This window comes from Delphinus delphis, chromosome 16, assembly GCF_949987515.2.
Source record: "Delphinus delphis chromosome 16, mDelDel1.2, whole genome shotgun sequence".
Lineage (NCBI taxonomy): Eukaryota > Metazoa > Chordata > Mammalia > Artiodactyla > Delphinidae > Delphinus > Delphinus delphis.
The window spans coordinates 26442439-26466744 of record NC_082698.1 but is presented as its reverse complement, the minus strand read 5'-3'; the positions used below and the strand labels follow the sequence as shown (position 1 = coordinate 26466744).

The following is a 24306-nucleotide window of genomic DNA, read 5'->3' as shown; positions in this document are numbered from 1 at the left end:
GACAAGAGGCAATCTCACTGGGGAACAATTAAGAGACTTACAAAGAAATGCACTAAATTCTCATTCCAAACCCCAGGCTTGTCACTAACCCCAGCAGTACCTAAAAAGTCATTCTCAAAGACAAACTAAACTTTAGCTTAATGCATTCCAAATAAAAGGAAAAATTAATATATTAACTATAGAGTAATATCATAGATCAAACTTTATCTACCTTAAGAAAATTACAGATCAGGAGAAAAACCTATTTGCAGTCATTCAGCCACTATTTCTGTGAGCAAAAAGAGAACAGGATTGTGAACTTGGTGCTAATAAAATGCTCATTAAGTGAAAAGCAATAAGATGTTAACGTGAAGAGATTCATTAAGGGCTTCAAATTACTTACCTTGAAAGTTCTTTGGTTAGATGAAGGTCAGATTTTAGTCTAACATTTTTCTTTTTCTCTTTTGACTAATTAGGTTAATGGTCAGCAGACATCTTCCCTAAAGTACAGGACCTCACTGGGGTAGCCTGCTAAGTGGTGACAGGAAATATTTAGCATAGAAGTCTCCAAGGGAAACTAAATGTTTTCCTTCCAGCCCTGCACATAGCCCCTCAGGGTATTTTTCCTTTGGGGATCAGTAGATATGTGAAGGCAGCTGAAGTAACAATTATACCAAGTGGAATTTTAAAGGTGGAGCAATACTATTTTATTTTTCTTGTGGCAAAGCAATGGAACAACGCTCTGATACGGAGGAACAAACATAGGGCCCTGTATGTTAATGACATCAGGTGTTTCTGTAAAAATAGCAGTTTCTAAGCAGCTGCATTTTAAGAATCTCTCTGAAGGATCAAGCAGGAAGAGAGAGACAAATTGTTTAAACACAAATAACTTTGACAGTTAAAGAACTAGCATGACTAAGCCACTAAAGACAAGTAAAAAGCAAACACTGACACTTGAGCAAATGTAGGCCTCCAAGCAAGTAGAAGTACTTTTAATTTTCACTGTCACAATCTAAACTCCAAAAAAGAGAAAGGTCTGCAGGCTTTCTGCTGCTTTTCACTGTTGGTGAGATACTATTAGGGTTGCCATTGCATGCACTGCGTTCCAGAAGATCCCAAAGACATAACTTGTAGCTGTCATCAACTGGCAAACCAGTCTCCGAGGCCCTCCCAGCTGTTAGGTATCTGAAAATTTCACACGCAACCCAATCCCTTGCCGTGATTATCAAAGAATATACATACTACAGGAGAGGTGGCTAAGAGTTTGTTCACTCTGCCTTAGAAATCTTTTCCAGGGGGTTTCCCTGGTGGTCCAGTGGTTAAGATTCTGCACTTCCACTGAAGGGGTTTGATCCCTGGTTGGGGAAGTTCCGCATGCCGTGAAGTGCAGCCAAATTTAAAAGGAAGGAAGGAAGGACGGAAGGGAGGGAGGGAGTTAGGAAGGAAGGGAGAAAGAGAAAGAAAGAAGGAAGGAAGGGAGGGAGGGAGGAAAGGAAGGAAGGAAGGAAGGAAGGAAGGAAGGAAGGAAGGAAGAAAGAAAGAAAAGAAAAAAGAAAATCCTTTCCAGGTGTAGGATCAACAAAAGACAGAAAGAAATCCTTTCCAGGTGTGGGATCAATACAACCTTTACAAACAACATAAGTAAATGTTGCATACCATCACAACTTTACTACTAAGCCTTTATACACTCTGTCGTTGATAATCAATTTGGTGGCCAGAAGTTAAATATCCCATAGTATCCCTGGGAGACCCACAGGTCTAATTTTCAGAAGTTAAATATCCCATAGTATCCCTGGGAGACCCACAGGTCCAATTTTCTGACAGTCTCTTGTTTTCTAAACCACCCAAAGTTAACAGTGTCATGGATGTACAACACAAGGCTCTTAAGAAGCAAAGCTAAGGAGCATAAGGCAGCACTCATTACCATTGGCTCAGTGGAATGCTGACTTCTTAGTCATACCACTTATTTGCCCTCAGCTAAGAGAATACTAACTTGGAGAAAAGAATACTCCTTGGAACACCCTTATTCAAAGCAACACAGCCTACCTACAAAGAAAAGCAAAACATCTTTTACGGGTAACATTTTAACATTTAGAGAAGGGATAAATGAAGACATACTTAGGAAACATTCTAAGGAAGGCTCAGAATGCTAAACCAGAAAAATGGTATGGCATTTCCTCAAAATATTAAACATAAGATTACCATACAATCTATCAATTCCACTTCTGCGTATATTCGCAAAAGAAGTGAAAGCAGGAACTGAACAGATATTTGTACACCCATGTACAAATAACCAAAACCACAACAACCAAAAGGTGGAAGCAATCCACTTGGGGTTTCATCAGTGATGAATGGATAAACAAAATGTGGCATATACATAAAATGGAATATTAGGGCTTCCCTGGTGGCGCAGTGGTTAAGAATCCACCTGCCAATGCAGGAGACACGGGTTCGAGCCCTGGTCCGGGAAGATCCCACATGCCGCGAAGCAACTAAGCCCGTGCGCCACAACTACTGAGCCTGCGCTCTAGAGCCCACAAGCCACAATTACTGAGCCCATGTGCCACAACTACTGAAGCCGGCGTGCCTAGAGCCCGTGCTCCACAACAAGAGAAGCCACCACAATGAGAAGCCCACGCGCCGCAACAGAGTAGCCCCCACTCGCCGCAACTAGAGAAAGCCCATGCGCAGCAACAAAGACCCAATGCAGCCATAAATGAATGAATGAATGAATGAATAAATAAATAAACAGTAATATTACTCAGCCTAAAAAGGAAGGAAATTCTGACACATGCTACAACAGGGATGGACTGTACAGACATTACGCTAAATGAAATCACCAGTATTTTATAGTTTACTAAATACTTTAATATATGTAATTCTCACAACCACTTCCCTGTAAAACAATTGATATCATCATGACCTCCATTTTATAGATGGTGGAAAGAGGTCCAGAGATGCTAAATAACTTGCTCAAGATCACATATTAAGTGGTAGAGATAAAAATTAAAAACCCAGTTTCTCTAACTCAAATTTCCATGCCCATGCCCCTTTCAATACCTCATACTGAGTTTTCTGTTTACCTCCATAGTAGCCTTTGATGTAACACTATAGAAGGAGGCGTTACTATATAAAAGAAAGAGCCCTGGACTTGTGAATTAGAAGACCTATGATTAATTCTCAGCTTTGCCACACAACAATTGTGGGATTTCTGCAATTCAAATATCCTTAAGACTCAGTTTCCTCATTGGTAAAAAGTATATTTTTTTAAAGTTTATAATGCATGCTATAGAGTTTGACGACTGAAGAAGACAGCAGTTTAAGAAAGAGCAGCAACAAGTTTAGCACTTATTAAGTGAAAATAAATGTTAAAAAGGAAAAAAGTAAACTTTTGCAGGCTCAGCATCACCAGTATTTCCCCCTGATCTGGCTTTAGGGTGATAAGTGATATTCTAACACATCTTTCCAGTAACCTGTTGAAAAAACTGACTGGATCTTTGATACTTTTTACATATACTCCAAGTCTAATTCATTAGCAACAGTGAGGATGATATAATTACTCGCTGCAGCAAGTTCATCAAAGAAGTTTGAGGAATGAAAATGGAGGTATAGGTAGGCCTGATAGAGACCTAAAAAGAGAAGGAAGAGGTCATGGTTATCTGCTCAAAGCTCAGGCCAGTCGTTTCTGGGCTATTGAGAAAAGGGACAAAAAAAAGAAAAAAGAAAAAGGACAGGCCAATAGCTTAAATCAGCTGTTTGATGGCCCTTGGGAAGACTGACAGCAGTCAAGCCAGAAGCCACTGAAAGGAAAAGCAACAAAGTAGGAGATAAAGAAAGCATAAAGGATTGTGATCAAGGAAACAGGCCCCAGATGAAAAGGAACTGCCTGGAAAGCCTAAGTAAATACATGAATAAATAAACACAACATAAACTATACCCATATGCACTTCATACTGTAGCCCGGAATCTAGTGTTTCTTTCAAACACTCACATTTGTCATACTGCCCTTGGGTCACAAAGGGATATTTGGGAGAAAGCAGTTTGTAATTCCTGAATCCTACAGAAAATCACATTTATCATAAGGCCTTACTACAGTATCTGGCTTATTTGCTCAATGCAGTTATGTATTTAGTTGTGAGATTTATAAAACCGTGTTTACTACAAAATGTCTCGCGTCAGGTAAGGCAGATCAACCTTCAATACCTTCAATACAATCTTGTTAGCACATCTCACCCCCATGCTCCCTCATCCCAGCCCTCCCAACACACACATTTCACACTTTTTCTTTTGTTCCCAGATTTGCCAACACTAGTACATCACTGCAGGGACAGGACATTTTACCTTAAAAAAAAAAAAAAGGGCAAGGAAAAGAAAGATATAGAAATAAACACAATCCCAACTCTGTCACAAATTAGAATCTATACCAAGTTGTAAATGTGCATTACTATTACTGGAAATGTCTGGCAAGGCTTACATCTGGAGCTAAATCAAGTTTCCCCATCTGTTGGGTTTGCCTCTTCTACTCAATGTTAATTTTTCAATTGTTTGCAAGAGCAATATAATAACTGTTGAGAAAATGAAAAATAATAGGCACAAAGGGAGCAAGGCATGAAAGAAAAGTCAGCTTTAGGTTTCATAATACTGAAGGCACATTCTCTCCATTTACAAACAGCTCACTCCTGTGAGTGTGTGCTACTTCCTCAAAACCCTAAACCAACTCCATGTCTGACTCAATTTTATCCAATACAGACAGCACTCTATAATTGCCTTGCTGTTTCGTAAGAAACCTGAAATGACTTAGCCCCATGAGCTCCATTTGGCTCTGTTTACCACAAACAGAAATAGCCATGTAAAGCAAAACGTCAAAGTTCCAGATCCCCATGAGTCATTCATTCAACTCTTGGAGAATGACAGAAAAAATTGCCACAGAACAGCTTTCAGATGACCTATACACAGAAAACACTTTGGCAACAAAGATGCTGAAACGGGCTTGCAACGATCTCTTGGTAAGAAAATTCAGAGAAGAGCAAACACTGTGAGTTATTTCAATATGACAAAATGAAAGTCACATGCATTCCTGCTTTTCTTGATCAAATACGACAATTTCTTCCACTCCTACAGACATCAGGGCTTAAAATAGTGGTGCTGTTCAACACACTCCACTTAGAAAGGTACAATAAACCTCAGGATGAGCCAAGGAACTCTGAAAGAGATAAATCCTCATTCCTCACCTGATATTAACCAACGCGTGGGTCACCTTGCTAGCTGCTTCTTTCCACTGGCCTGCATTGGTAGAAAGCCTCAGGACTGTAAAAAAGGAAAGAACAAAGATGTGTTAGACCCCTGGTATAAAACACAAATATGAGGAATGAAGACACATCACAGAATATCACTATTAGAATAACCAAACGGAGCCTGGGCCAATCTTCTATTTAAGACATCTTCATCTAGGGAAAAAAGTAAGGGCTTATTCTCAACTATCTTTTCCGCAAACTTTTTCCTCTTTTTTTCACTTTCTATCAAAATATTCTACTCCTCCTCTGCCTTGGGCTCCCCTCTCTCCACTCCCTGCTAGTTTTTGCATTCATTTAAAATCTACACTGGGGTGTGATGGGTCACCTGATTGCCACATTTATCATTTCCCTAATGGCTGGGGCTGATTTAGTGGAACTGGCCAGCTGAGCAAGTGCCCCCTCCTGCTCCACATACAGTATGTCTTTCTCCTGAAGGTCTAAGCTGGGTCAAACAGGACAAATAACCTTGTAAGATAGAAGATGGTCATGTTTCAATCAAGGAGTAACCTGTTTTAGCTCCTCTGACTTAACTGTGTGACCTGCAACATGAATCAACAGGAATATTCTTCCCTTCTCTGACCAAAGTCTCTTTTCCACCCTTACTCACAGGAGAAGGAATGATGGAAATACAGATCATCATATCCTCTATCAGCTATGAGCTTCATGGTCACACTATACTGTACCTACACTATTTTGGAAAAGAGACAAACCAACACAAGTGCTCCTTGAAAGAGCAAGCATATGGTGGGCACTCCAAGCATATGTTTTTAACGAGTGAATAACTAATATGAGCTAAACATGTAGCGAGTTTACTATGTGCCAGAAATTGGACAAAGGTTATATGCAATACAGCATACATATGAGACTCAGAGGAGACAAATAATTAATTGATCAAGTTCATTCACAGAGTTGTAGGTAATGGAGCTAGAATTTAAACCTAGAGGGAATGGTTCTACAGCCTGTACTTACACAGTGAATGGTTAAGAGTGTGAACTCTGAAGCCAACTGTCGGAGTCCCAGTCTAGCCCCTGCCACTTACTAGAGAATAATACCAATACTTACATGAAAGGATAATCATGAAAATCAAGTAAGTTACATATAAAGCCTTAGATCAGTGCATGGCACATAGTAAATGTTATATAAGTATTAGCTATTATGAATTTAAATAGACTTGTCTCCCAAACAAATAAAAGAATGTACCTGAGACTTTCTCAAAGGTTGGAAGTCACAGCCTAAGAAACATTAAGAAATGTGTAATCAGTCTGCATAGGAACTTTACACCTGAGTACCATCACTACCTACTCCTGACCAGTATTCCTCTAGCAAGAAGAGTAGTAGCAGCAGCTTTACTAGAGGGAGGGCCTATAACTGTAATAGGGAAAGAAAGTTCATCTGGCTGCTCTGCATCTATTCTAGCAATACTTCATTTTTATAAATTCATGCAATTTCATGAAAGAGAAGATGGAAGCCTTAATAAAACATTATCAGAGAGCTGCTTTTCTAATTTACAAGATTTAGTGAAGGGGAACTTGGTATAGTTTCAAGTTAGAGCTCTACAGTCTGAACTCAGGTTTCACCTAGTGTTTGTGCAAATTTATTCGCGTAATGAACAAAATTGTTTCAAGCAGGTCAGATGTATTTTTTTCAACTCAATTGCAAAAACTGTTTAGATGCATCTGTTTTTCAGTAGACCCTCCACTAAATCATAAATTCTCTGATGGTGAGGACCTAACACTTACGGAATTGAGCTGAATTTTACTCTCCTTACCTCAGAGAGGTATTTAACTCTGTCCATGTATTATTTCTCTGTTAACATCCTGTCACTTCTGTTCTTAGTGAACAAGCACCCAGACCTCATCACTGCATTTCCCTTGGAAATGCCATAGGCTTTTACATTCTTTTCTAAGTTACCAAATTTAAACACAAAATTATCTCAAAATGCCCTAAATGCCTCAAGCTAAGGTTATCATTTATGTAGTAAATTATGGTACACAAAAATAGCATACCATGTGGCCATTAAAGAAAGAGAGTTAAGTAATAGCAAAAACTGGAAACTGTAATTTCCATGAAAAGAAGGAATGGTTAAATAAACTCCATCCATACTATGCAAAAAATGAGAGAGAGAGGGAGAGAGAGAAAGAGACCTAAGAAAACTACAAAAAAATAGGAAAATGTTCTGACGGTTTAAAAAAACACGAAATAGGAAAACATAATTACAACCGTGTAAAACTATGCATACAAGTAGACTAATATACAACTATGAAAACAGTGGTCATACTAGAAAGGAGAGATTGTAAAAATGTTTTTTACCTTACTTTTTCTTTTCTAATTATCTTTTTTTTTTTAATGAAAAAAACAGCTCAAAATATGGTATCATTTATGGTTCAGGGCAGCTTGTGTCAAGGTCCTTCCTACTCAGTGGATATCACTGCAATAAATTAATGCCATAGGAATACTAAATGTGTGCCTTTATCAAAAAAGTCTCAGTGAGCCTTCCTCTTCTAGCCATGATAGAATATCAAGACATAATTAACCTTCCTACCTCAAACAATAGAAAACTGAACAAAATATATGAAACAAGAGTTTTCAGACACTGGACAACAAGTATATAGAACTGTGATCCCTGAAGAAGGAAAACAAACAAGGTGAACCCTACGATTACCCCAGCTTACTATGTGAAAAAGTTTCTAGCCTACAGGGCAGGGAGGAGGAACTTAAACAGAATCCAGAAGTCGTGCCAAGCCAAAGACATAGAGATAAGCAACTGGGCAGGCCAAGGCACCTAGAATTTGTGGGGTAGAGTACTGTAGAGGAGGGAGTTTGACAGGGAACTATGGAAGTTTGTAGAGGGGTCCTCTTCCATCTTTTGCTGAGCACCGATCTTCACATAGGGAAGAGGAAACTACCCAAGCTGGCGGTGAAGAATCACTGGAAAAGAGAAGAAATTGTGGCGCCCATAGAAGGCTCCACAAATAAAATAATTTGCATTTCTACCAGCAAGAGTGGAAAAACCTACTAATACATGGGTTATCAGGTAGAGTCTGCAGATGGGTACTGCATTAGTAATGGGGCCAAATTAGTCCATAATAAAAGTTGCTCTCAACCTGCCCTAACAACCCTTAAAAGCAAACCCTAAAAGGATGAAACTGATTCCACACAACATAACTGCATCCCAGAACAAAGTCCAACATTATATAAAAAAACGTAAGAAAATCAAGCACTTACAACATTAACATTACAATGTTATAAATCCAATTTAAAAATTACCAGCATTCAAAGAAGCAGAAAAAAATATGACCCATAAGCAGGAGAAAAATCAGTCAATAGAAACAGATCTAGACATGAAGAGAGATGATGGAATTAGCAGAAAAGGACATTAGAACAGCTATTGTAAATATGCTCCATATGCTCAGGAAGATTGAGGAAAATATAAACATGATGAGGAAAGAAATGAACATATTAAAGAAAGAAGTCTAAATAGAACTTCTAGGGAAGAAAATGCTTTATGAAACAAAAAAATACACTAGGATGAAATGAATTGAGATTAATGAGATTAACAGCACATTAGAAAAAACACAGAAGAAAAGATCAGTGAATTTGAAGACTGAGGAATAGAAACTATCTAAAATGAAAGACAGGGACTTCCCTGGTGGCACAGTGGTTAAGAATACACCTGCCGGGCTTCCCTGGTGGCGCAGTGGTTGAGAGTCCGCCTGCCGATGCAGGGGACACGGGCTCGTGTCCCGGTCCAGGAAGATCCCACAAGCCGTGGAGCAGCTAGGCCCGTGAGCCATGGCCACTGGGCCTGCGCGTCCGGAGCCTGTGCTCCGCAACGGGAGAGGCCACAACAGTGAGAGGACACAGATTCAACCCCTGGTCCAGGAAGATCCCACATGCTGCAGAGCAACTAAGCCCACGAGCCACAACTACTGAGTCCGTGCGCCACAACTACTGAAGCCCACGTGCCTAGAGCCAGTGTTCTGCAACAAGAGAAGCCACCACAATGAGAAGCCCGCGCACCGCGACGAAGAGTAGACCCCGCTCACTGCAACTAGAGAAAGCCCGTGCGAAGACTCAATGAAGACCCAGTGCAGCCAAAAATAAATAGTATAAATACATAAAATAAAATGAAAGAGAGAGAAAAGACCAAAAAAAAAAAATGGAAAGAAAGGAAAAAATACCCACAGAGCTTTAGTGACCTATGGGACACTGTCAAGAGGTCTAACATATATATAATTGAAGTTCCAAAACAAGAAAAGAGGAGAGGGGACAGAAAAATATCTGAAGAAATTAACAGCCAAAACTTTTCCACATTTGATGAAAACCAGAAATCCACAGATCCAAGAAGCTCAAGAGACTCCAGGAAAAATAAAGAAAACCATGTTAAGGCACATGATAAACTACTGAAAATCAGCAATAAAGAGAAAATGTTAAAAGCATGCAGAGAAAAAAGATATATACAGAGAAATGAAGCTAAGAATGACAGTAGACTTCTCATCAGGAATTATGCAAGCCAGAAAACAACAAAATGACATTGTTTTAAGTATTGAAAGAAAAATTCTATATTCAGCAAAAATGTCTCTAAAAACTGAAGATGAGACTCCACTTCCAGTGTGGCAGAGTAAGCCTACTTCAGCCTCTCTCTCCTGCTGATTACAGTTAAAAATCCTGTATAAAATATAAAAAGTATTACCTGAGGGCTCTGAAAATTAAACAAAAGCAGACAGATTATAGAGGGGAGTCAAAACTTGGAGAAACACCCACAAAAGTGGGTTTCCAGGGTTTCTTTTTTCCTATTTTTCTTTTGCAGGTTTGCCTCAAGATCCAGACAGTCACAGAGATGCATGATAGAGGAGTTGGGTGGATGGCTAAAACTTCAATAGAAACCTCATCTTTCTGTAGACAGAAACCAGGAAAAGGGGCTTCTGCTACCCAGAGAACATAGAGGGAGTCCTGGACAGACCAGGAGAAAGCGTTCCTCTAATTCCGCATATGAAAGTTAGGCTCACGGGAGCTGACCAAGCATGGAACAAATACAAAGTAGCAAAGCAAACCCTTTAAAAACTAAACTGCTATTTGAACTACAGTCCAGTCTCCTGAGTGGTGAGTACGTGGACCAGATCCAAAGTAGCACAGAAACGGCTTTGAAAACTGAACTGATATTGGAACCACTACCTACAGAAAGTGAGAAAGAACCTGTGGTCTAACTGGATTGATTGCCTACTAATACCAAAAAAAAAAAAACCCTCCAGATTATAACTGAACCCTGAGTCTACACAACATAAGAAAAATGTCCAGGATGTAATCCAAAATTACTCAACTTATAAGGAACCAGGACATACAAAGAACCAGGATATACAATAAAACAAGAAAATGTAACAAATTCTCAAGAGAAAAGACAAACAGATGCCTGATGTGACACAGATGTTAAAATTATCAGAGTTTTAGAGCAACTATTACAAACATGCTCCACTAGAAAAAGGCAAACATTCCTGAATGAATGAATGGTAAGGTAGAACTTCTCAGGAGAGAAATTGAAACTATAAAAAGGAACCAATTAAAACATTTAGAAGTAAAACATATATTATATAAAATAAATTCTCTAGATGGACTTAATAGCAGAATGGATTGACACAGAAATCAGTAAACCTAAAGACAGAACAGTAGAAATTATTAAACATGAAGAACAGGAAAAAATGGGGGGAAAAACAGGGCCTCAGAGACCTGTGTAACAGTATCAGAAAGTCTAACATTTGTGTTATTGTAGTCCAAGAAGAAAGGGAGAGAGAAATTAAGGGCAGAAAACAATTTGCAAAAGAGAATGGCTGGGGCTTCCCTGGTGGCACAGTGGTTAAGAATCCGCCTGCCAATGCAGGGGACACGGGTTCAAGCCCTGGCCCAGGAAGATCCCACATGCCGCAGAGCAACTAAACCCATGAGCCGCAACTACTGAACCTGCACTCTAGAGACCGTGAGCCATAACTACTGAACCCGCGTGCCACAACCACTGAAGCCTGCGCGCCTAGAGCCCATGCTCCGCAACAAGAGAAGCCACGACAGTGAGAAGCCCGCGCACTGCAACGAAGAGCAGCCCCCACTTGCCGCAACTAGAGAAAGCCTGCACACAGCAACAAAGACCCAATGCAGCCAAAAATAAATAAATAAATAAATAAATATTTTTTAAAAAGAATGGCTGAAAACTCCCAAATTTGGTGACATTCAAGATCCTCAGGAAACCCCAAACAGGATAAACACAAAGAAAAACCAGGCCAAAACATATCATAATCAAACTTCTGAAAGCCAAAGATAAGGAAAAGTAATTTAAAAGAAGCAGGAGAAAAACAACATATTACAAATAAGGGAACATGATTCAAATGAACACAGATTTATTATCAGAAACCATACAGGCCAAAAAAAGGGGAATAACATCTTCAAAGTACTTAAAGGTAAGAACTATAACTCTATAGCCAGCAAAAATACCCTTCAGGAATGAAAGAAAACAAACAACAAAAAAAATCTTGTCACCAGAAGCCCAAAAAAATGCTACAGAAAATTCTTAAAGACTGTGAGAAATGATATCAGAAAGGAATTTGGATCTTCAGGAATAAAAAGAGCAACAGAAATGGAAAACATACAGGCAAATATAAAAAATATATTTTTCCCTCTGAAGTTCTTTAGAATTTGGATGATTGTCACAAGTGAAAGTTATAGCATTGTCTGGTGGAGTTTTCAATGTAGATGTAATACATATGACAACTATAATATCAAAGTAAGTGTGGGGGGCTGGTGATTAGAGAACCCTATATAGTAGCAAAGCTTGCATATTTTACTGAAGTGGTACTACACTAACTCTAAAGTTGGCTGCATTTAGTGACTTTCTTCCAAAGAACAGAGCACGGAACAGGAGGAAAAAAGCAATCCTGCAGAGGAGAAACTTTGCAAACACTTCCTTAACCAAGTGATCAAGATTAACATCACCAGTGATTAAGTCATCTTAATAACATATATACTTGATGTGATGAAAAGGCCACTCTGACACTGTGGCATTCTTTCTCCAAACGCATAACCCTAGTCCAACCATGAGTAAGTCATCAGACAAACCCAAACTGAAGAAGGTTCTCCTCAAAACTGTCAAGGCCATGAAAAATGAGCAAACACTAAGAAACTGTCAGATAAAAAGAGACTAAGCAGACATCACGAGTAAATGTAGCAATGGATGAGATCCTGGAATACAAAAGGAACATTAGAGGAATTAGCAGAATCCAAATAAAGTCTAGAGTTTAGTATATTTCTTTTTATTGTGGTAAAAAATACCAATCATAAAATTTACCACCTTAACCTATTTCTAAATGTACAGTTCAATGATGTAAAGTATATGTACACTGCTGTGAAACAGATCTCCAGAACCTTTTTGTCTTGCAGAACTGAAGCTCTGTACCTATTAAACAACTCCCTTTGCACCCTCTCCACCACCCCCAGTAACCACCATTCTGTATCCATGAATTTGACTACTTTAGATACTTCACATAGGTGGAAACCTTTTGTGACTGGCTTATTTCACTTAGCATAGTATACTCAACATTCATCCACATTGTAGCATGTAACAGGATTTCTTTCTTTCTTTCTTTTTTTTTTTTTTTTTTGCGGTACGCGGACCTATCACTGTTGTGGCCTCTCCTGTTACGGAGCACAGTCTCCGGACGCGCAGGCTCAGCAGCCATGGCCCACGGGCCCAGCCACTGCGCGGCATGTGGGATCTTCCCGGAGCAGGGCACGAACCCGTGTCCCCTGCATCGGCAGACGGACTCTCAACCACTGCGCCACCTGGGAAGCCCAGGATTTCTTTCTTTTTAAAGGCTGCATAGCAACCCATTATATATATATATATATATCACATTTTATTTATCCATTCATCTGCTGATGGACATTTCGGTTGCTCCCATCTTTTGACAATTGTGAATAGTGCTGCTATAAACACGGGTATGGAAATTTTTTTTTTAATGGGCAAAAAATCTAACAAATCCTTCACCAAAGATATATGGATGGCAAATAAGAATAGGAAAAGATGCTCAACACCATTATTCATCAGGAAAATGCAAATTAAAACCATAATGAGATATCGCTACACACCTGTAAGAAGCCAAAAAAAAAAAAAAAAAAATGCCGGCTAGGATATGGAGTGACTACAACTCTTGCATACTGTTGTAGGTTATGTAAAATAGTACATCCACTTTGGAAAACAGTTTGGCGGTTTCTTATAAAGTTCAACGTACACTTACATAATACCCAAAAATCCCATTCATAGGTATGTAATCAAGTGAAATGCAAACTTGTGTTCACATAAAACTGTGTACAAAAATGTTTACAGGGGCTTTATTTACAATCGCTAAAAACTGGAAACCTCCCAAATGTCCTTCCACTGATAAATGGATAAACCAAGCTGGCATATTCCCACAATGGAATATTATTCCATAATAAAAAGGAATGAACTACTGATACATGCATCAACATGGATAACTTCAAACAAATTACTATGTATAAGAAGCCAGGGCCTCCCTGGTGGCGCAGTGGTTAAGAATCCGCCTGCGAATGCAGTGGACACGGGTCCGAGCCCTGGTCCGGGAAGATCCCACATGCCGCGGAGCAACTAAGCCCGTGCGCCACAACTACTGAAGCCAGTGCACCACAACTACTGAAGCCTGCGCACCCTAGAGCCTGTGCTCCACAACAAGAGAAGCCACAGCAATGAGAAGCCCGCGCACTGCAACAAAGAGTAGCCCCCGCTCACCACAACTAGAGAAAGCCCGCGCAGCAACGAAGACCCAAAGCAAATAAAAGTAAAATAATTAATTAATTAATTTTTTTAAAAAAAAGAAGTCAGACTCAAAAGACTGTATGATTTCCTCTATATATTTTTTTAGAAAAGGCAAAACCATGCGGACATGGAACAGATCAGTGATTGCTAGGGACTGGGGTGGGTGGAAGAGTTGACCTCACAGGAGCACAAGAGAAGTTTTTGAGATAGTGAAACCCTTCTATATCTTGATTTTCTGTGATAATTACACTTCCATATGCATTTGTTGAAACTCAGAATTGTACATTTAGGGTGAATTTTACCATATATGTAAATTATACCCCAAAAAACTTGACTTAAAACAAATGTTTTCTTCCACCAGAAGTTTCCTCATACTTTATACAAAATGGAGAGCACTGAAACATGCCACCTCCTACTATTTGTTGTGTTTCATTTAGTGAAATTTTCACTTTCCTATTTGTACTTTCTTGGTTACCATTTTAATTCCGTTAGCAGATTTGAGCATTCCCAGATGTCCTCTCTTATCTTATTGCTGTGGCTACAAGGGTTTATCTCATTTGTGTATGTGGCACAATTTAGCAGGTAAGTCAGACGTCTATAAAATATCTCCCCCACTCCAACTCTCTTTCCTTTCCTCACTGAAAGACATCTTTATTCATCTATTAATGGGTGCTAAAGCCTCTGGGGTAGCTCTTCACCCCTGGAAGATCCTACATTCTTGAAAACAAGGACATTGGTAAAACCAGGTACATGCAAACCACACCAGGGTACTCTGAGCACCTTTTGCCAATGGGAAGTTTGCCAGAGGGTTCTCATGGAAGACTTCCTAGCTCCTAAAAAAAAGAGACATGGGTCTTGATGTGACAGTGGGAACTTAATATTCTGAGGGGAGCTGACCTGATGCTAAAGCTATTACACTGAGAATAAGAGAGCAGGGAAATAGAAAAAATTCTGTCCTCCTAGGCAATCCTTTTCCACGGTTTGCTTCTACTCTTTCTCCAGGTATTTGCTCCAAATCCCCTCCACCTTTCTCATGATACAGGAGTCGCAAGCAAAATATGAACTTTTCACGAATAGACCCAATGAAAGGGATAAAGTAATAATCGACAGTGACAGAAAGCAGGTCACTGGTTGTCCAGGGATGGGGGGTGAGGGACAGAGGTGGTAAAAGGGACATAAAGGGACACAAGGAAATTTCAGGGAGAGGATGGATATGTACATTATCTTGACTGTAATGACAGCTTCATGTACATATGCTAAAACTTATTAAAAATTGTATACTTTAAAAGAATGCAGTTTGGGACTTCCCTGGCGGTCCAGTGGTTAAGACTCTGCGCTTCCACTGCAGGGGGCGCGGGTTCCATCCCTGGTTAGGGAACTAAGATCCCGTAGGAGGCTGCGTGGCGCGGCCAAAAAATAAATAAATTTTTTTTTTAAAAACGGTGCAGTTTATTATATATCAATTACATCCCAATAAAGCTAATAAGTTGGAGGTTTTTAACAGACCACTTTATTGAGTGGCTTTCTGTTTCTGGGCACTATAAACACCTTTCAAACTTAGGTAGGTTTGAGTAGCCTCTTCACTCAAACTTACAAGGATACATGACCTCTTTCAGAAGTAAGTTATACTCATTACGGCTACAGAGTAAATTTTCAGTGAGCCAATTACCAAAAGGTTTGCAAGAAAGATTTTTATCTAATGCCCACTTCCTCTTGTGAGTTATGCTAAAAATACCTAGGTACATTGAAACTCCTTAAAACGCTGTACCTTCTCAAATCACACAATGTTCCCTTGGGATCCAAGCTCTTTTGTTTGCTGCTGTCAACTCCCACCCACTCTCACTCCGATCTCACTGGTATTCACTAAATCCACAAGCCTCCCTATTCTCTCTCTTTCACAAACATCAAGAAAGGGCTACAGGGATGTTAACCAGCTTTCTACTGAGATGAATTCTGAGTTCCTGAAGGCAAAGAAGTCCACATATACTTTCTTATTGCCTGAGAAAAGGAGACTACACAGTTCTGTGCCAAGCAAGGGCCAAGCAACTAGAGGATAATCTTATGTAGTCTTTTCCTCTCATATACCAAAAATCACAGCTGATGGGGAGAGAGGAATAAAAAGAAGACAGCTTACCCATGGAGTAGAGGTTGTCAAAGCTCTGGTGCATGCGGATAATCTCATAGTAGAGTTCATCATAACTACTGGGGGTGGGCAGGAATGTATCGCCATATGTGATAAACATATTAAATAGGTTCACAATCTAAAAAAGAAGCAAAAGCCCATAAACAGGTATCATACTATGAAGACCAGAAGAGTATCATCAGTAGTGTGCTATAGCCAGCTCTTATTGTCTTGCAAGAGTTGTTAAATTTTCAGAAATTTTGTGAGCTGATTATTAAAGTCATTATTAAAGATTAACTTATATAAACTTGCAATTCAATAAATTATATTAAAATCAAGTTATAAGTACTCAAAACTCACCACTTCCTAATTATTTTCTACTTTTTAGTATTATCAATGCTCTTGAAATTAATTTACACCTCTTGTATCTGTTTGGTGGGAATATCATATAATGGTGTGTTACCATTATCTCATGAAAGACCCCAGGTTCTCCAAAGACATAGGTGAAAGTGGGGAGCACCAGTATAGAGATTCTGATCCAAAGGGAAAATAAAGGCCTGGTTTTCCCTATGACTTAATCCCTAGAATACCAGCTCCTGTCTCAAACCAGCCCACTTCTGCCTTAGGGTACAGCTCATAAAAATAAATATATTTTTTTGCTACTCACCATAAGGGCTAAGGTAAAAATGTTGTGTTTGGCCAGAAGTACGGTCTCATTTGACATAAGGAACTTCAGCAAATTTATCAAGGCTTAAAAAAGAAAAAAAAAAAAAGAGAAGGAAAGGCATCAATAAGGTAATCAAAGCATAATCAATAAAGTTATTAAATGAAAGCAATGAAAGTGAACTAGCTCTACAGAAATCCAAAGAGGGCTAGAATGAGTACATCACAGCCACTAAGGACTTTTTAAAAGCAGGCAAAGTAGGTGTATTTGAAGAAAGCACTGACCTTCCCAAGCACATGTCTGCTCATCTGCCCACAGGTTTTTAAAAATCTACTTTTTGCCACTTTGTAAACAGCAATTGAGGTCAGAAATTTGATTATAAAATGGACATTTTAGTGTTCCAAATTTATTCCTGCATGGTGATTTCCACATCATATTTGCTCAGTTTACTGAGTGTCCCCTTCTCACCCTAGGATGCTAGCATCCCAAGTCACTAAGTTTTAGTTATGTAACTGTTTCAAACATCACTGCTAAGAAGAAAATGTTTTAATTCTAACTGGTCAACAGATGTGCCAGATATACTGTAGAACCTACTGCTTCAGCTCTGTATAAGAATGGAGCTCATGGACCAGAGGGCAGACACCAGAAGCAAGAAGAACTACAATCCTGCAGCCTGTGGAACAAAACCACATTCACAGAAAGACAGACAAGATGAAAAGGCAGAGGGCTATGTACCAGATGAAGGAACAAGATAAACCCCAGAAAAACAACTAAATGAAGTGCAGATAGGAAACCTTCCAGAAAAAGAACTAAGAATAACGATAGTGAAGATGATCCAGGACCTCGGAAAGAGAATGGAGGCAAAGACAGAGAAGATGCAAGAAATGTTAACAAAGACCTAGAAGAATCAAAGAACAAACAACTAGAAGAATTAAAGAACAAACAAACAGAGATGAACAATATGATAACTGAAATGAAAAATACACTAGAAGGAATCAATAGCAGAATAACTGAGGCAGAAGAACAGATAAGTGACCTGGAAGACAGAATGGTGGAATTCACTGCTGCAGAACAGAATAAAGAAAAAAGAATGAAAAGAAATGAAGACAGCCTAAGAGACCTCTGGGATAACATTAAATGCAACAACATTCACATTATAGGGGTCCCAGAAGGAGAAGAGAGAGAGAAAGGACCCAAGAAAATATCTGAAGAGATTATAGTCGAAAACTTCCCTAACATGGGAAAGGAAATAGCCACCCAAGTCCAGGAAGCGCAGAGAGTTCCAGGCAGGATAAACTCAAGGAGAAACACACTGAGACACATAGTAATCAAATTGACAAAAATTAAAGACTGAAAGCAACAAGGGAAAAACGACCAGTGTCATACAAGGGAACTCCCATAAGGTTAACAGCTGATTTCTCAGCAGAAATTCTACAAGCCAGAAGGGAGTGGCATGATATATTTAAAGTGATGAAAGGGAAGAACCTACAACCAAGAGTACTCTACCCGGCAAGGATCTCATTAAGATTCAATGGAGAAATCAAAAGTTTTACAGACAAGCAAAAGCTAAGAATTCAGCACCACAAAACCAGCTCTATAACAAATGCTAAAGGAACTTCTCTAAGTGGGAAACACAAGAGAAGAAAAGGACCTACAAAAACAAACCCATAACAATTAAGAAAATGGTCTTAGGAACATACGTATCGATAATTGCCTTAAACGTGAATGGATTAAATGCTCCAACCAAAACACAGAGGCTCGCTGAATGGATACAAAAACAAGACACATATATAAGCTGTCTACAAGAGACCCACTTCAGACCTAGGGACACACAGAATGAAAGTGAGAAGATGGAAAAAGATATTCCATGCAAATGGAAATCAGAAGAAAGCTGGAATAGCAATACTCATATCAGATAAAATAGACTTTAAAATAAAGAATGTTACAAGAGACAAGGAAGGATACTACATAATGATCAAGGGATCAATCCAAGAAGAAGATATAACAATTACAAATATATATGCACCCAACATAGGAGCACCTTAATACATAAGGCAACTGCTAACAGCTATAAAAGAGGAAATCGACAGTAACACAATAATAGTGGGGGACTTTAACACCTTATTTACACCAATGGACAGATCATCCAGACAGAAAATTAATAAGGAAACACAAGCTGTAAATGACACAAGAGACCAGATTGATTTAATTGATATTTATAGGACATTCCATACAAAAACAGCAGATTACACTTTCTTCTCAAGTGCACATGGAACATTCTCCAGGATGGATCACATCTTGGGTCACAAATCAAGCCTCAGTAAATTTAAGAATATTGAAATCATATCAAACATCTTTTCTGACTACAACGCTAGATTAGAAATCAATTACGGGGGAAAAAAAGCATAAAAAATACAAACACATGGAGGTTAAACAATACGTTACTAAATAACCAAGAGATCACTGAAAAAAATCAAAGAGAAAATCAAAAAATACCTAGAGACAAATGACAACAAAAACACGATGATCCAAAACCTATGGGATGCAGCAAAAGCAGTTCTAAGAGGGAAATTTATAGCAATACAATTCTACCTCAAGAAATAAGAAAAGTCTCAAATAAACAATCTAACCTTACACCTAAAGGGACTAGAGAAAGAAGAACAAACAAAACCCAAAGTTAACAGAAGGAAAGAAATCATAAAGATCAGAGCAGAAATAAATGAAATAGAAACAAAGAAAACAATAACAAAGATCAATAAAACTAAAAGCTGGTTCTTTGAGAAGATAAAAAAAATTGATAAACCATTAGCCAGACTCATCAAGAAAAAGAGGGAGAGGACTCATCAAAAAAAAGAGGGAGAGGACTCAAATCAATAAAATTAGAAATGGGGCTTCCCTGGTGGCGCAGTGGTTGAGAGTCCACCTGCTGATGCAGGGGACATGGGTTTGTGCCCTGGTCCCGGAAGATCCCACATGCTGCAGAGCAGCTGGGCCCGTGAGCCATGGCCGCTGAGCCTGCACGTCTGGAGCCTGTGCTCCGCAACAGGAGAGGCCACAACAGTGAGAGGTCCATGTATCGCAAAAAAAAAATAAAATTAAAAATAAAAAATAAATAAAATTAGAAATGAAAAAGAAGCTACAACAGACACCGCAGAAATACAAAGCATCCTAAGCGACTACTACAAGCAACTCTGTGCCAATAAAATGGACAACCTGGAAGAAATGGACAAATTTTTAGAAAGGTATAAGCTTCCAAGACTGAACCAGGAAGAAACAGAAAATATGAACAGACCAATCACAAGTAATGAAATTGAAACTGTGATTTAAAATCTTCCAATAAACAAAAGTCCAGGACCAGATGGCTTCACAGGTGAATTCTATCAAATATTTAGAGAAGCGCTAACACCCATCCTTCTCAAACTCTTCCGAAAAACTGCAGAGGAAGGAACACTCCCAAACTCATTCTATGAGGCCACCATCACCCTGATACCAAAACCAGACCAAGATACTACAAAAAAAAGAAAATTACAGACCAATATCACTGAAGAATATAGATGCAAAAATCCTCAGCAAAATACTAGCAAACAGAATCCAACAACACATTAAAAGGATCATATACCATGATCGAGTGGGATTTATCCCAGGGATGCAAGGATTCTTCAATATATGCAAATCAATGTGATACACCATATTAACAAACTGAAGAAGAAAAACCATATGATCATCTCAATAGATTCAGAAAAAGCTTTTAACAAAATTCAACACTGATTTATGATAAAAACTCTCCAGAAAGTGGGCATAGAGGGAAACTACCTCAACATAATAAAGGCCATATATGACAAACCCGTAGCAAACATCATTCTCAATGGTGAAAAACTGAAAACATTTCCTCTAAAATCAGGAACAAGACAAGGGTGCCCACTCTCACCACTATTATTCAACATAGTTTTGGAAGATCTAGCCACTGCAATCAAAGAAGAAAAAGAAATAAAAGGAATACAAATTGGAAAAGAAGAAGTAAAAGTGTCACTGTTTGCAGATGACATGATACTATACATAGAGAATCCTAAAGAGGCCACCAGAAAACTACTAGAGCTAATCAATGAATTTGGTAAAGTTGCAGGATACAAAATTAATGCACAGAAATCTCTTGCATTCCTATACACTAATGATGAAGAATCTGAAAGAGAAATTAAGGAAACACTCCCGTTTACCACTGCAATAAAAAGAATAAAATACCTAGGAATAAAAAAAAAAAAGAATGGAGCTCATGAAGGGAAAAAAAGCCCTTAACTGTACTAAATATTTAAACAAAAGCGCAGCTTGCTCTGTCCTCTCTCGACTGTGACAACGTTTACTGAAAAGGTCCCCTTTTTGCCTTGTAATCTTTAATGAGGGGAGACAGTGCTAAAACCCAAGCGATCTCAGTCATGAGACTGACTGCCAAGTCCCTAGGTTAACAGTGCAGCTTTAAAGACAGTTTTGCAAATAAACATTAAGCATAAAATAATTTATCAGTTGCCTTATACTCTCTCAACTAAAACTATAAAATAAATTCTGCTTCTCTGCCCATCATGACTACTGCCCCTGTACCTATTTCCCCTGTTTGATGGGGAACTATAAAGAAGGGGTTCAGCAGCTGCAAGTATTTGATGTTCCTTTTGTCTTCTCCCCCTCAACCCTTCCTACTTCCACAGACACACAAAAAAAGGCTTGACCTCTCCTTTTCTAAGACCATATCTGCTTCTTTGCCAGCAAAGAAGTCCATTCTCCCATGCTGTCTGAGCTTTGTGTGAAGTTTACTACTCTTAGAAAAGAGATGTAAGCTTTGATTTGAAACAGCAGGGAATGATGAGTAGAAGTAAGTCCCTCCAGACACTTGCTGCCTGCCACACAACACCCCTCACTCTCAATTCTCTAAAAGCACAGGTACAGTAAAGAAACAGCAGGCAAAAGTACAATAGCTTGTCTATATTCTGTTTCTAAAGCCTGGACCTTCCCTTCAAATACCAAAAAAAAAAAAAGAAGGCTTGCTAGGGATGAAGGAGATAGGTATCCTCATTTATGAACTCTTCACCCTGACTCAAGTTCTCTGAGGTTTCATAATGGAAAGGCAAATGATAGGCAGCTGGCCCTTTTGATGTTGTCTGTTAACAAGTGATCTATTGGACTGGACCCCAAAAAAGCTCCATGGGAGCCCATTCTGGATCACACAACCTGCTTAGCTCCTACTAGGAGCCCAGAAAATGAAGGGGACTGGCTAAAATCCACATAAAAATGACTAACCCAAGGGAATTCCCTGGTGGTCCAGTGGTTAGGACTCAGTGCTTTCACTGCCATGGCCTGGGTTCACTCTCTGGTCGGGGAACTAAGATCCTGCAAGCCGGGCAGCAAGGCAGCAGGGGGGAAAAAAAAACAAGCACTCACCCAGCCCAAACCTCTCTCCTTAATGAGTAGGGGCTGCCCAGCCCACCCCCTAACCCCAGAGCTTAGAAAAGCCCTATTAATGGATAAATCACCTGACAATAAGACTCCTTAAACTCACCAGAGACAAGAGAAAAGGATGGGTAACACACGTGGCACTCTGCAAAACATAATGGCTAGATAGAGACAAAGCTGCTTTTGCACATATCCAATCAAGGAGGGCTTTTGTCCCAGGCACACACGGCACAAAGATGCAGCCTCAGAAGTGGTTATGTGGTAATTAACGGGTAGAAAACCTGGAGAAAAGGAAGTGAGAGCAATGATTTATTGCTCCTCTGCTAGACTACAGCTAGTCTTGATCTCTGGGATTCAGAGTCAGGGATGACAACGTGATAAATATGAGGGAAGGAAGAGCAATTCTGGCACAGGCCAAGAGGTGGCCTGTGTCCCAATTGCCACAGATGTCAGCAGAGCCAAGCAGTATTGAGAAGGAGAGTCCAGCACTTCAATACTCTGAGAGTCAGTGTCAGGGGAAACATGCATTCTGCCCCTGACAATTCAGGTCAGAACCCCTACCCTCTTAAAAAAGCCAGGGTTTTCTTACCTGGAAGTTATCATTCTCTAAAGGGAATTTAATAGGCAGCTAAAATGAACAAAGCAACCTTAAAATTGGCTCCCACAAGCCTCTGACATCAGGGACCACAACTCCTCTTCAAGAAGGAATGTCCCAAATATCTCATAAAATAATGCTTTTTTCCTTCAACATCTGACTTTGCACTCATTCTATCAACTATTCAGTGTTCTATACACATCACTACACACACATTGTCTTCTATCCTCTGACTCGACGTGAAGGGAGTTCAAAGTCTGTGAGGCTTTGATATAGCTGATTTTAGACTTTTAGAGCTAGAAAGGACCTTAGAGGTCATTTAATCCAACTCCCTCATTTTTTGGATTCAAAAACAACCCCCCACCACCACGCCAACTAGTTAGTGACTAGGCAGGGACTAGATCCTGGTCTCCTGGTTAGTGTTCTTTCTACCATTCCATTAACATAAGATTAAACAAATAAAGGTGCTAGATGCAGTCAAATGTTAAAGGGAAGGAAGCTTACGTATAAATGGTGTGCTTAGACTTCCTGACTATACTGTTACCAACACTTCTCTAGACTGGTTTATATAACTTTCTCCACCTACTGGCTGCTCCAAGGTTATTTTCATGTATTTGATCCCCTCCTTTTCTTGGTCTTCAACTACTTATTAGAGTAAAGATGTTTAACACCTCATTATTACCTTTCTTCTACTCACTCTCAACACTAAAACACACCCAGTAGCTTTTCTCAGCATAAACTGCCTCAGCAGGCCCTCTACATTAGCTCTTATCTCCCTCCTTTAAATCTCACCTTTCACACACCTCTATCTCCCTTTCTGTTTCTGCTTCCTCTCTAGTATCTTTAAAAAATAATAATAAATGTCAACTAAAACTGTTCCTATTTCCCTCACTCAGGGTTGCCTCCTTCAAAATTATGTACTGAAGATGGAATATGATCAGATCTGGACTTCAAATGGAGACAAGATCTCCCTTCTTTATGCAAAATCAGAACTGAAACAAACAAACAAAAAACATGAGTATAAACAATTAATATCCAGGCTTATTCATAAGCTATTATGGTATAATGCTATGAACAGGGTTTAACTGCAGGCCAGAGAATAGCCTTGGGCCAGGGGCAGGTTCAAGGACAGCAGAGATCTGGTACTGGGTGCCAACACACAAGTAGCACAGAGCTCATGTTGGCTGACTCCTGGCTCACCACTCTCCACACACACACATTTTTAGAAAACTGCCCTTGATCCACTTGTCCACTTGGTGCCATCTGGGCACATAACCAACCAAACTGTCACAGAAGTAACAGTACATAGAGGGAAGAGTTAAGATAACTACAAAAGATAAGGGGTTGGTTGTATAAACGTAGTATTGTTAATTAGTCATATGTCTATAAGAGTTTGGA

At 39.3% G+C, this 24306-nt stretch overlaps 1 protein-coding gene across 3 annotated transcripts in view; it reads right to left on the bottom strand.

Moving 5' to 3' along the window:
* ARMH3 (armadillo like helical domain containing 3) overlaps positions 1 to 24306 on the bottom strand; it is a 176497-nt gene that overhangs the window by 70098 nt on the left and 82093 nt on the right. For all 3 annotated transcript variants that reach the window (XM_060034211.1, XM_060034210.1, XM_060034212.1), the window contains 3 exons: positions 16878 to 16960; positions 16223 to 16349; positions 5211 to 5286 (listed from right to left, as the gene is read on the bottom strand). In XM_060034211.1, coding sequence (XP_059890194.1) covers positions 5211 to 5286; positions 16223 to 16349; positions 16878 to 16960 — 286 coding nt within the window. The remainder of the gene's footprint in view (positions 1 to 5210; positions 5287 to 16222; positions 16350 to 16877; positions 16961 to 24306) is intronic.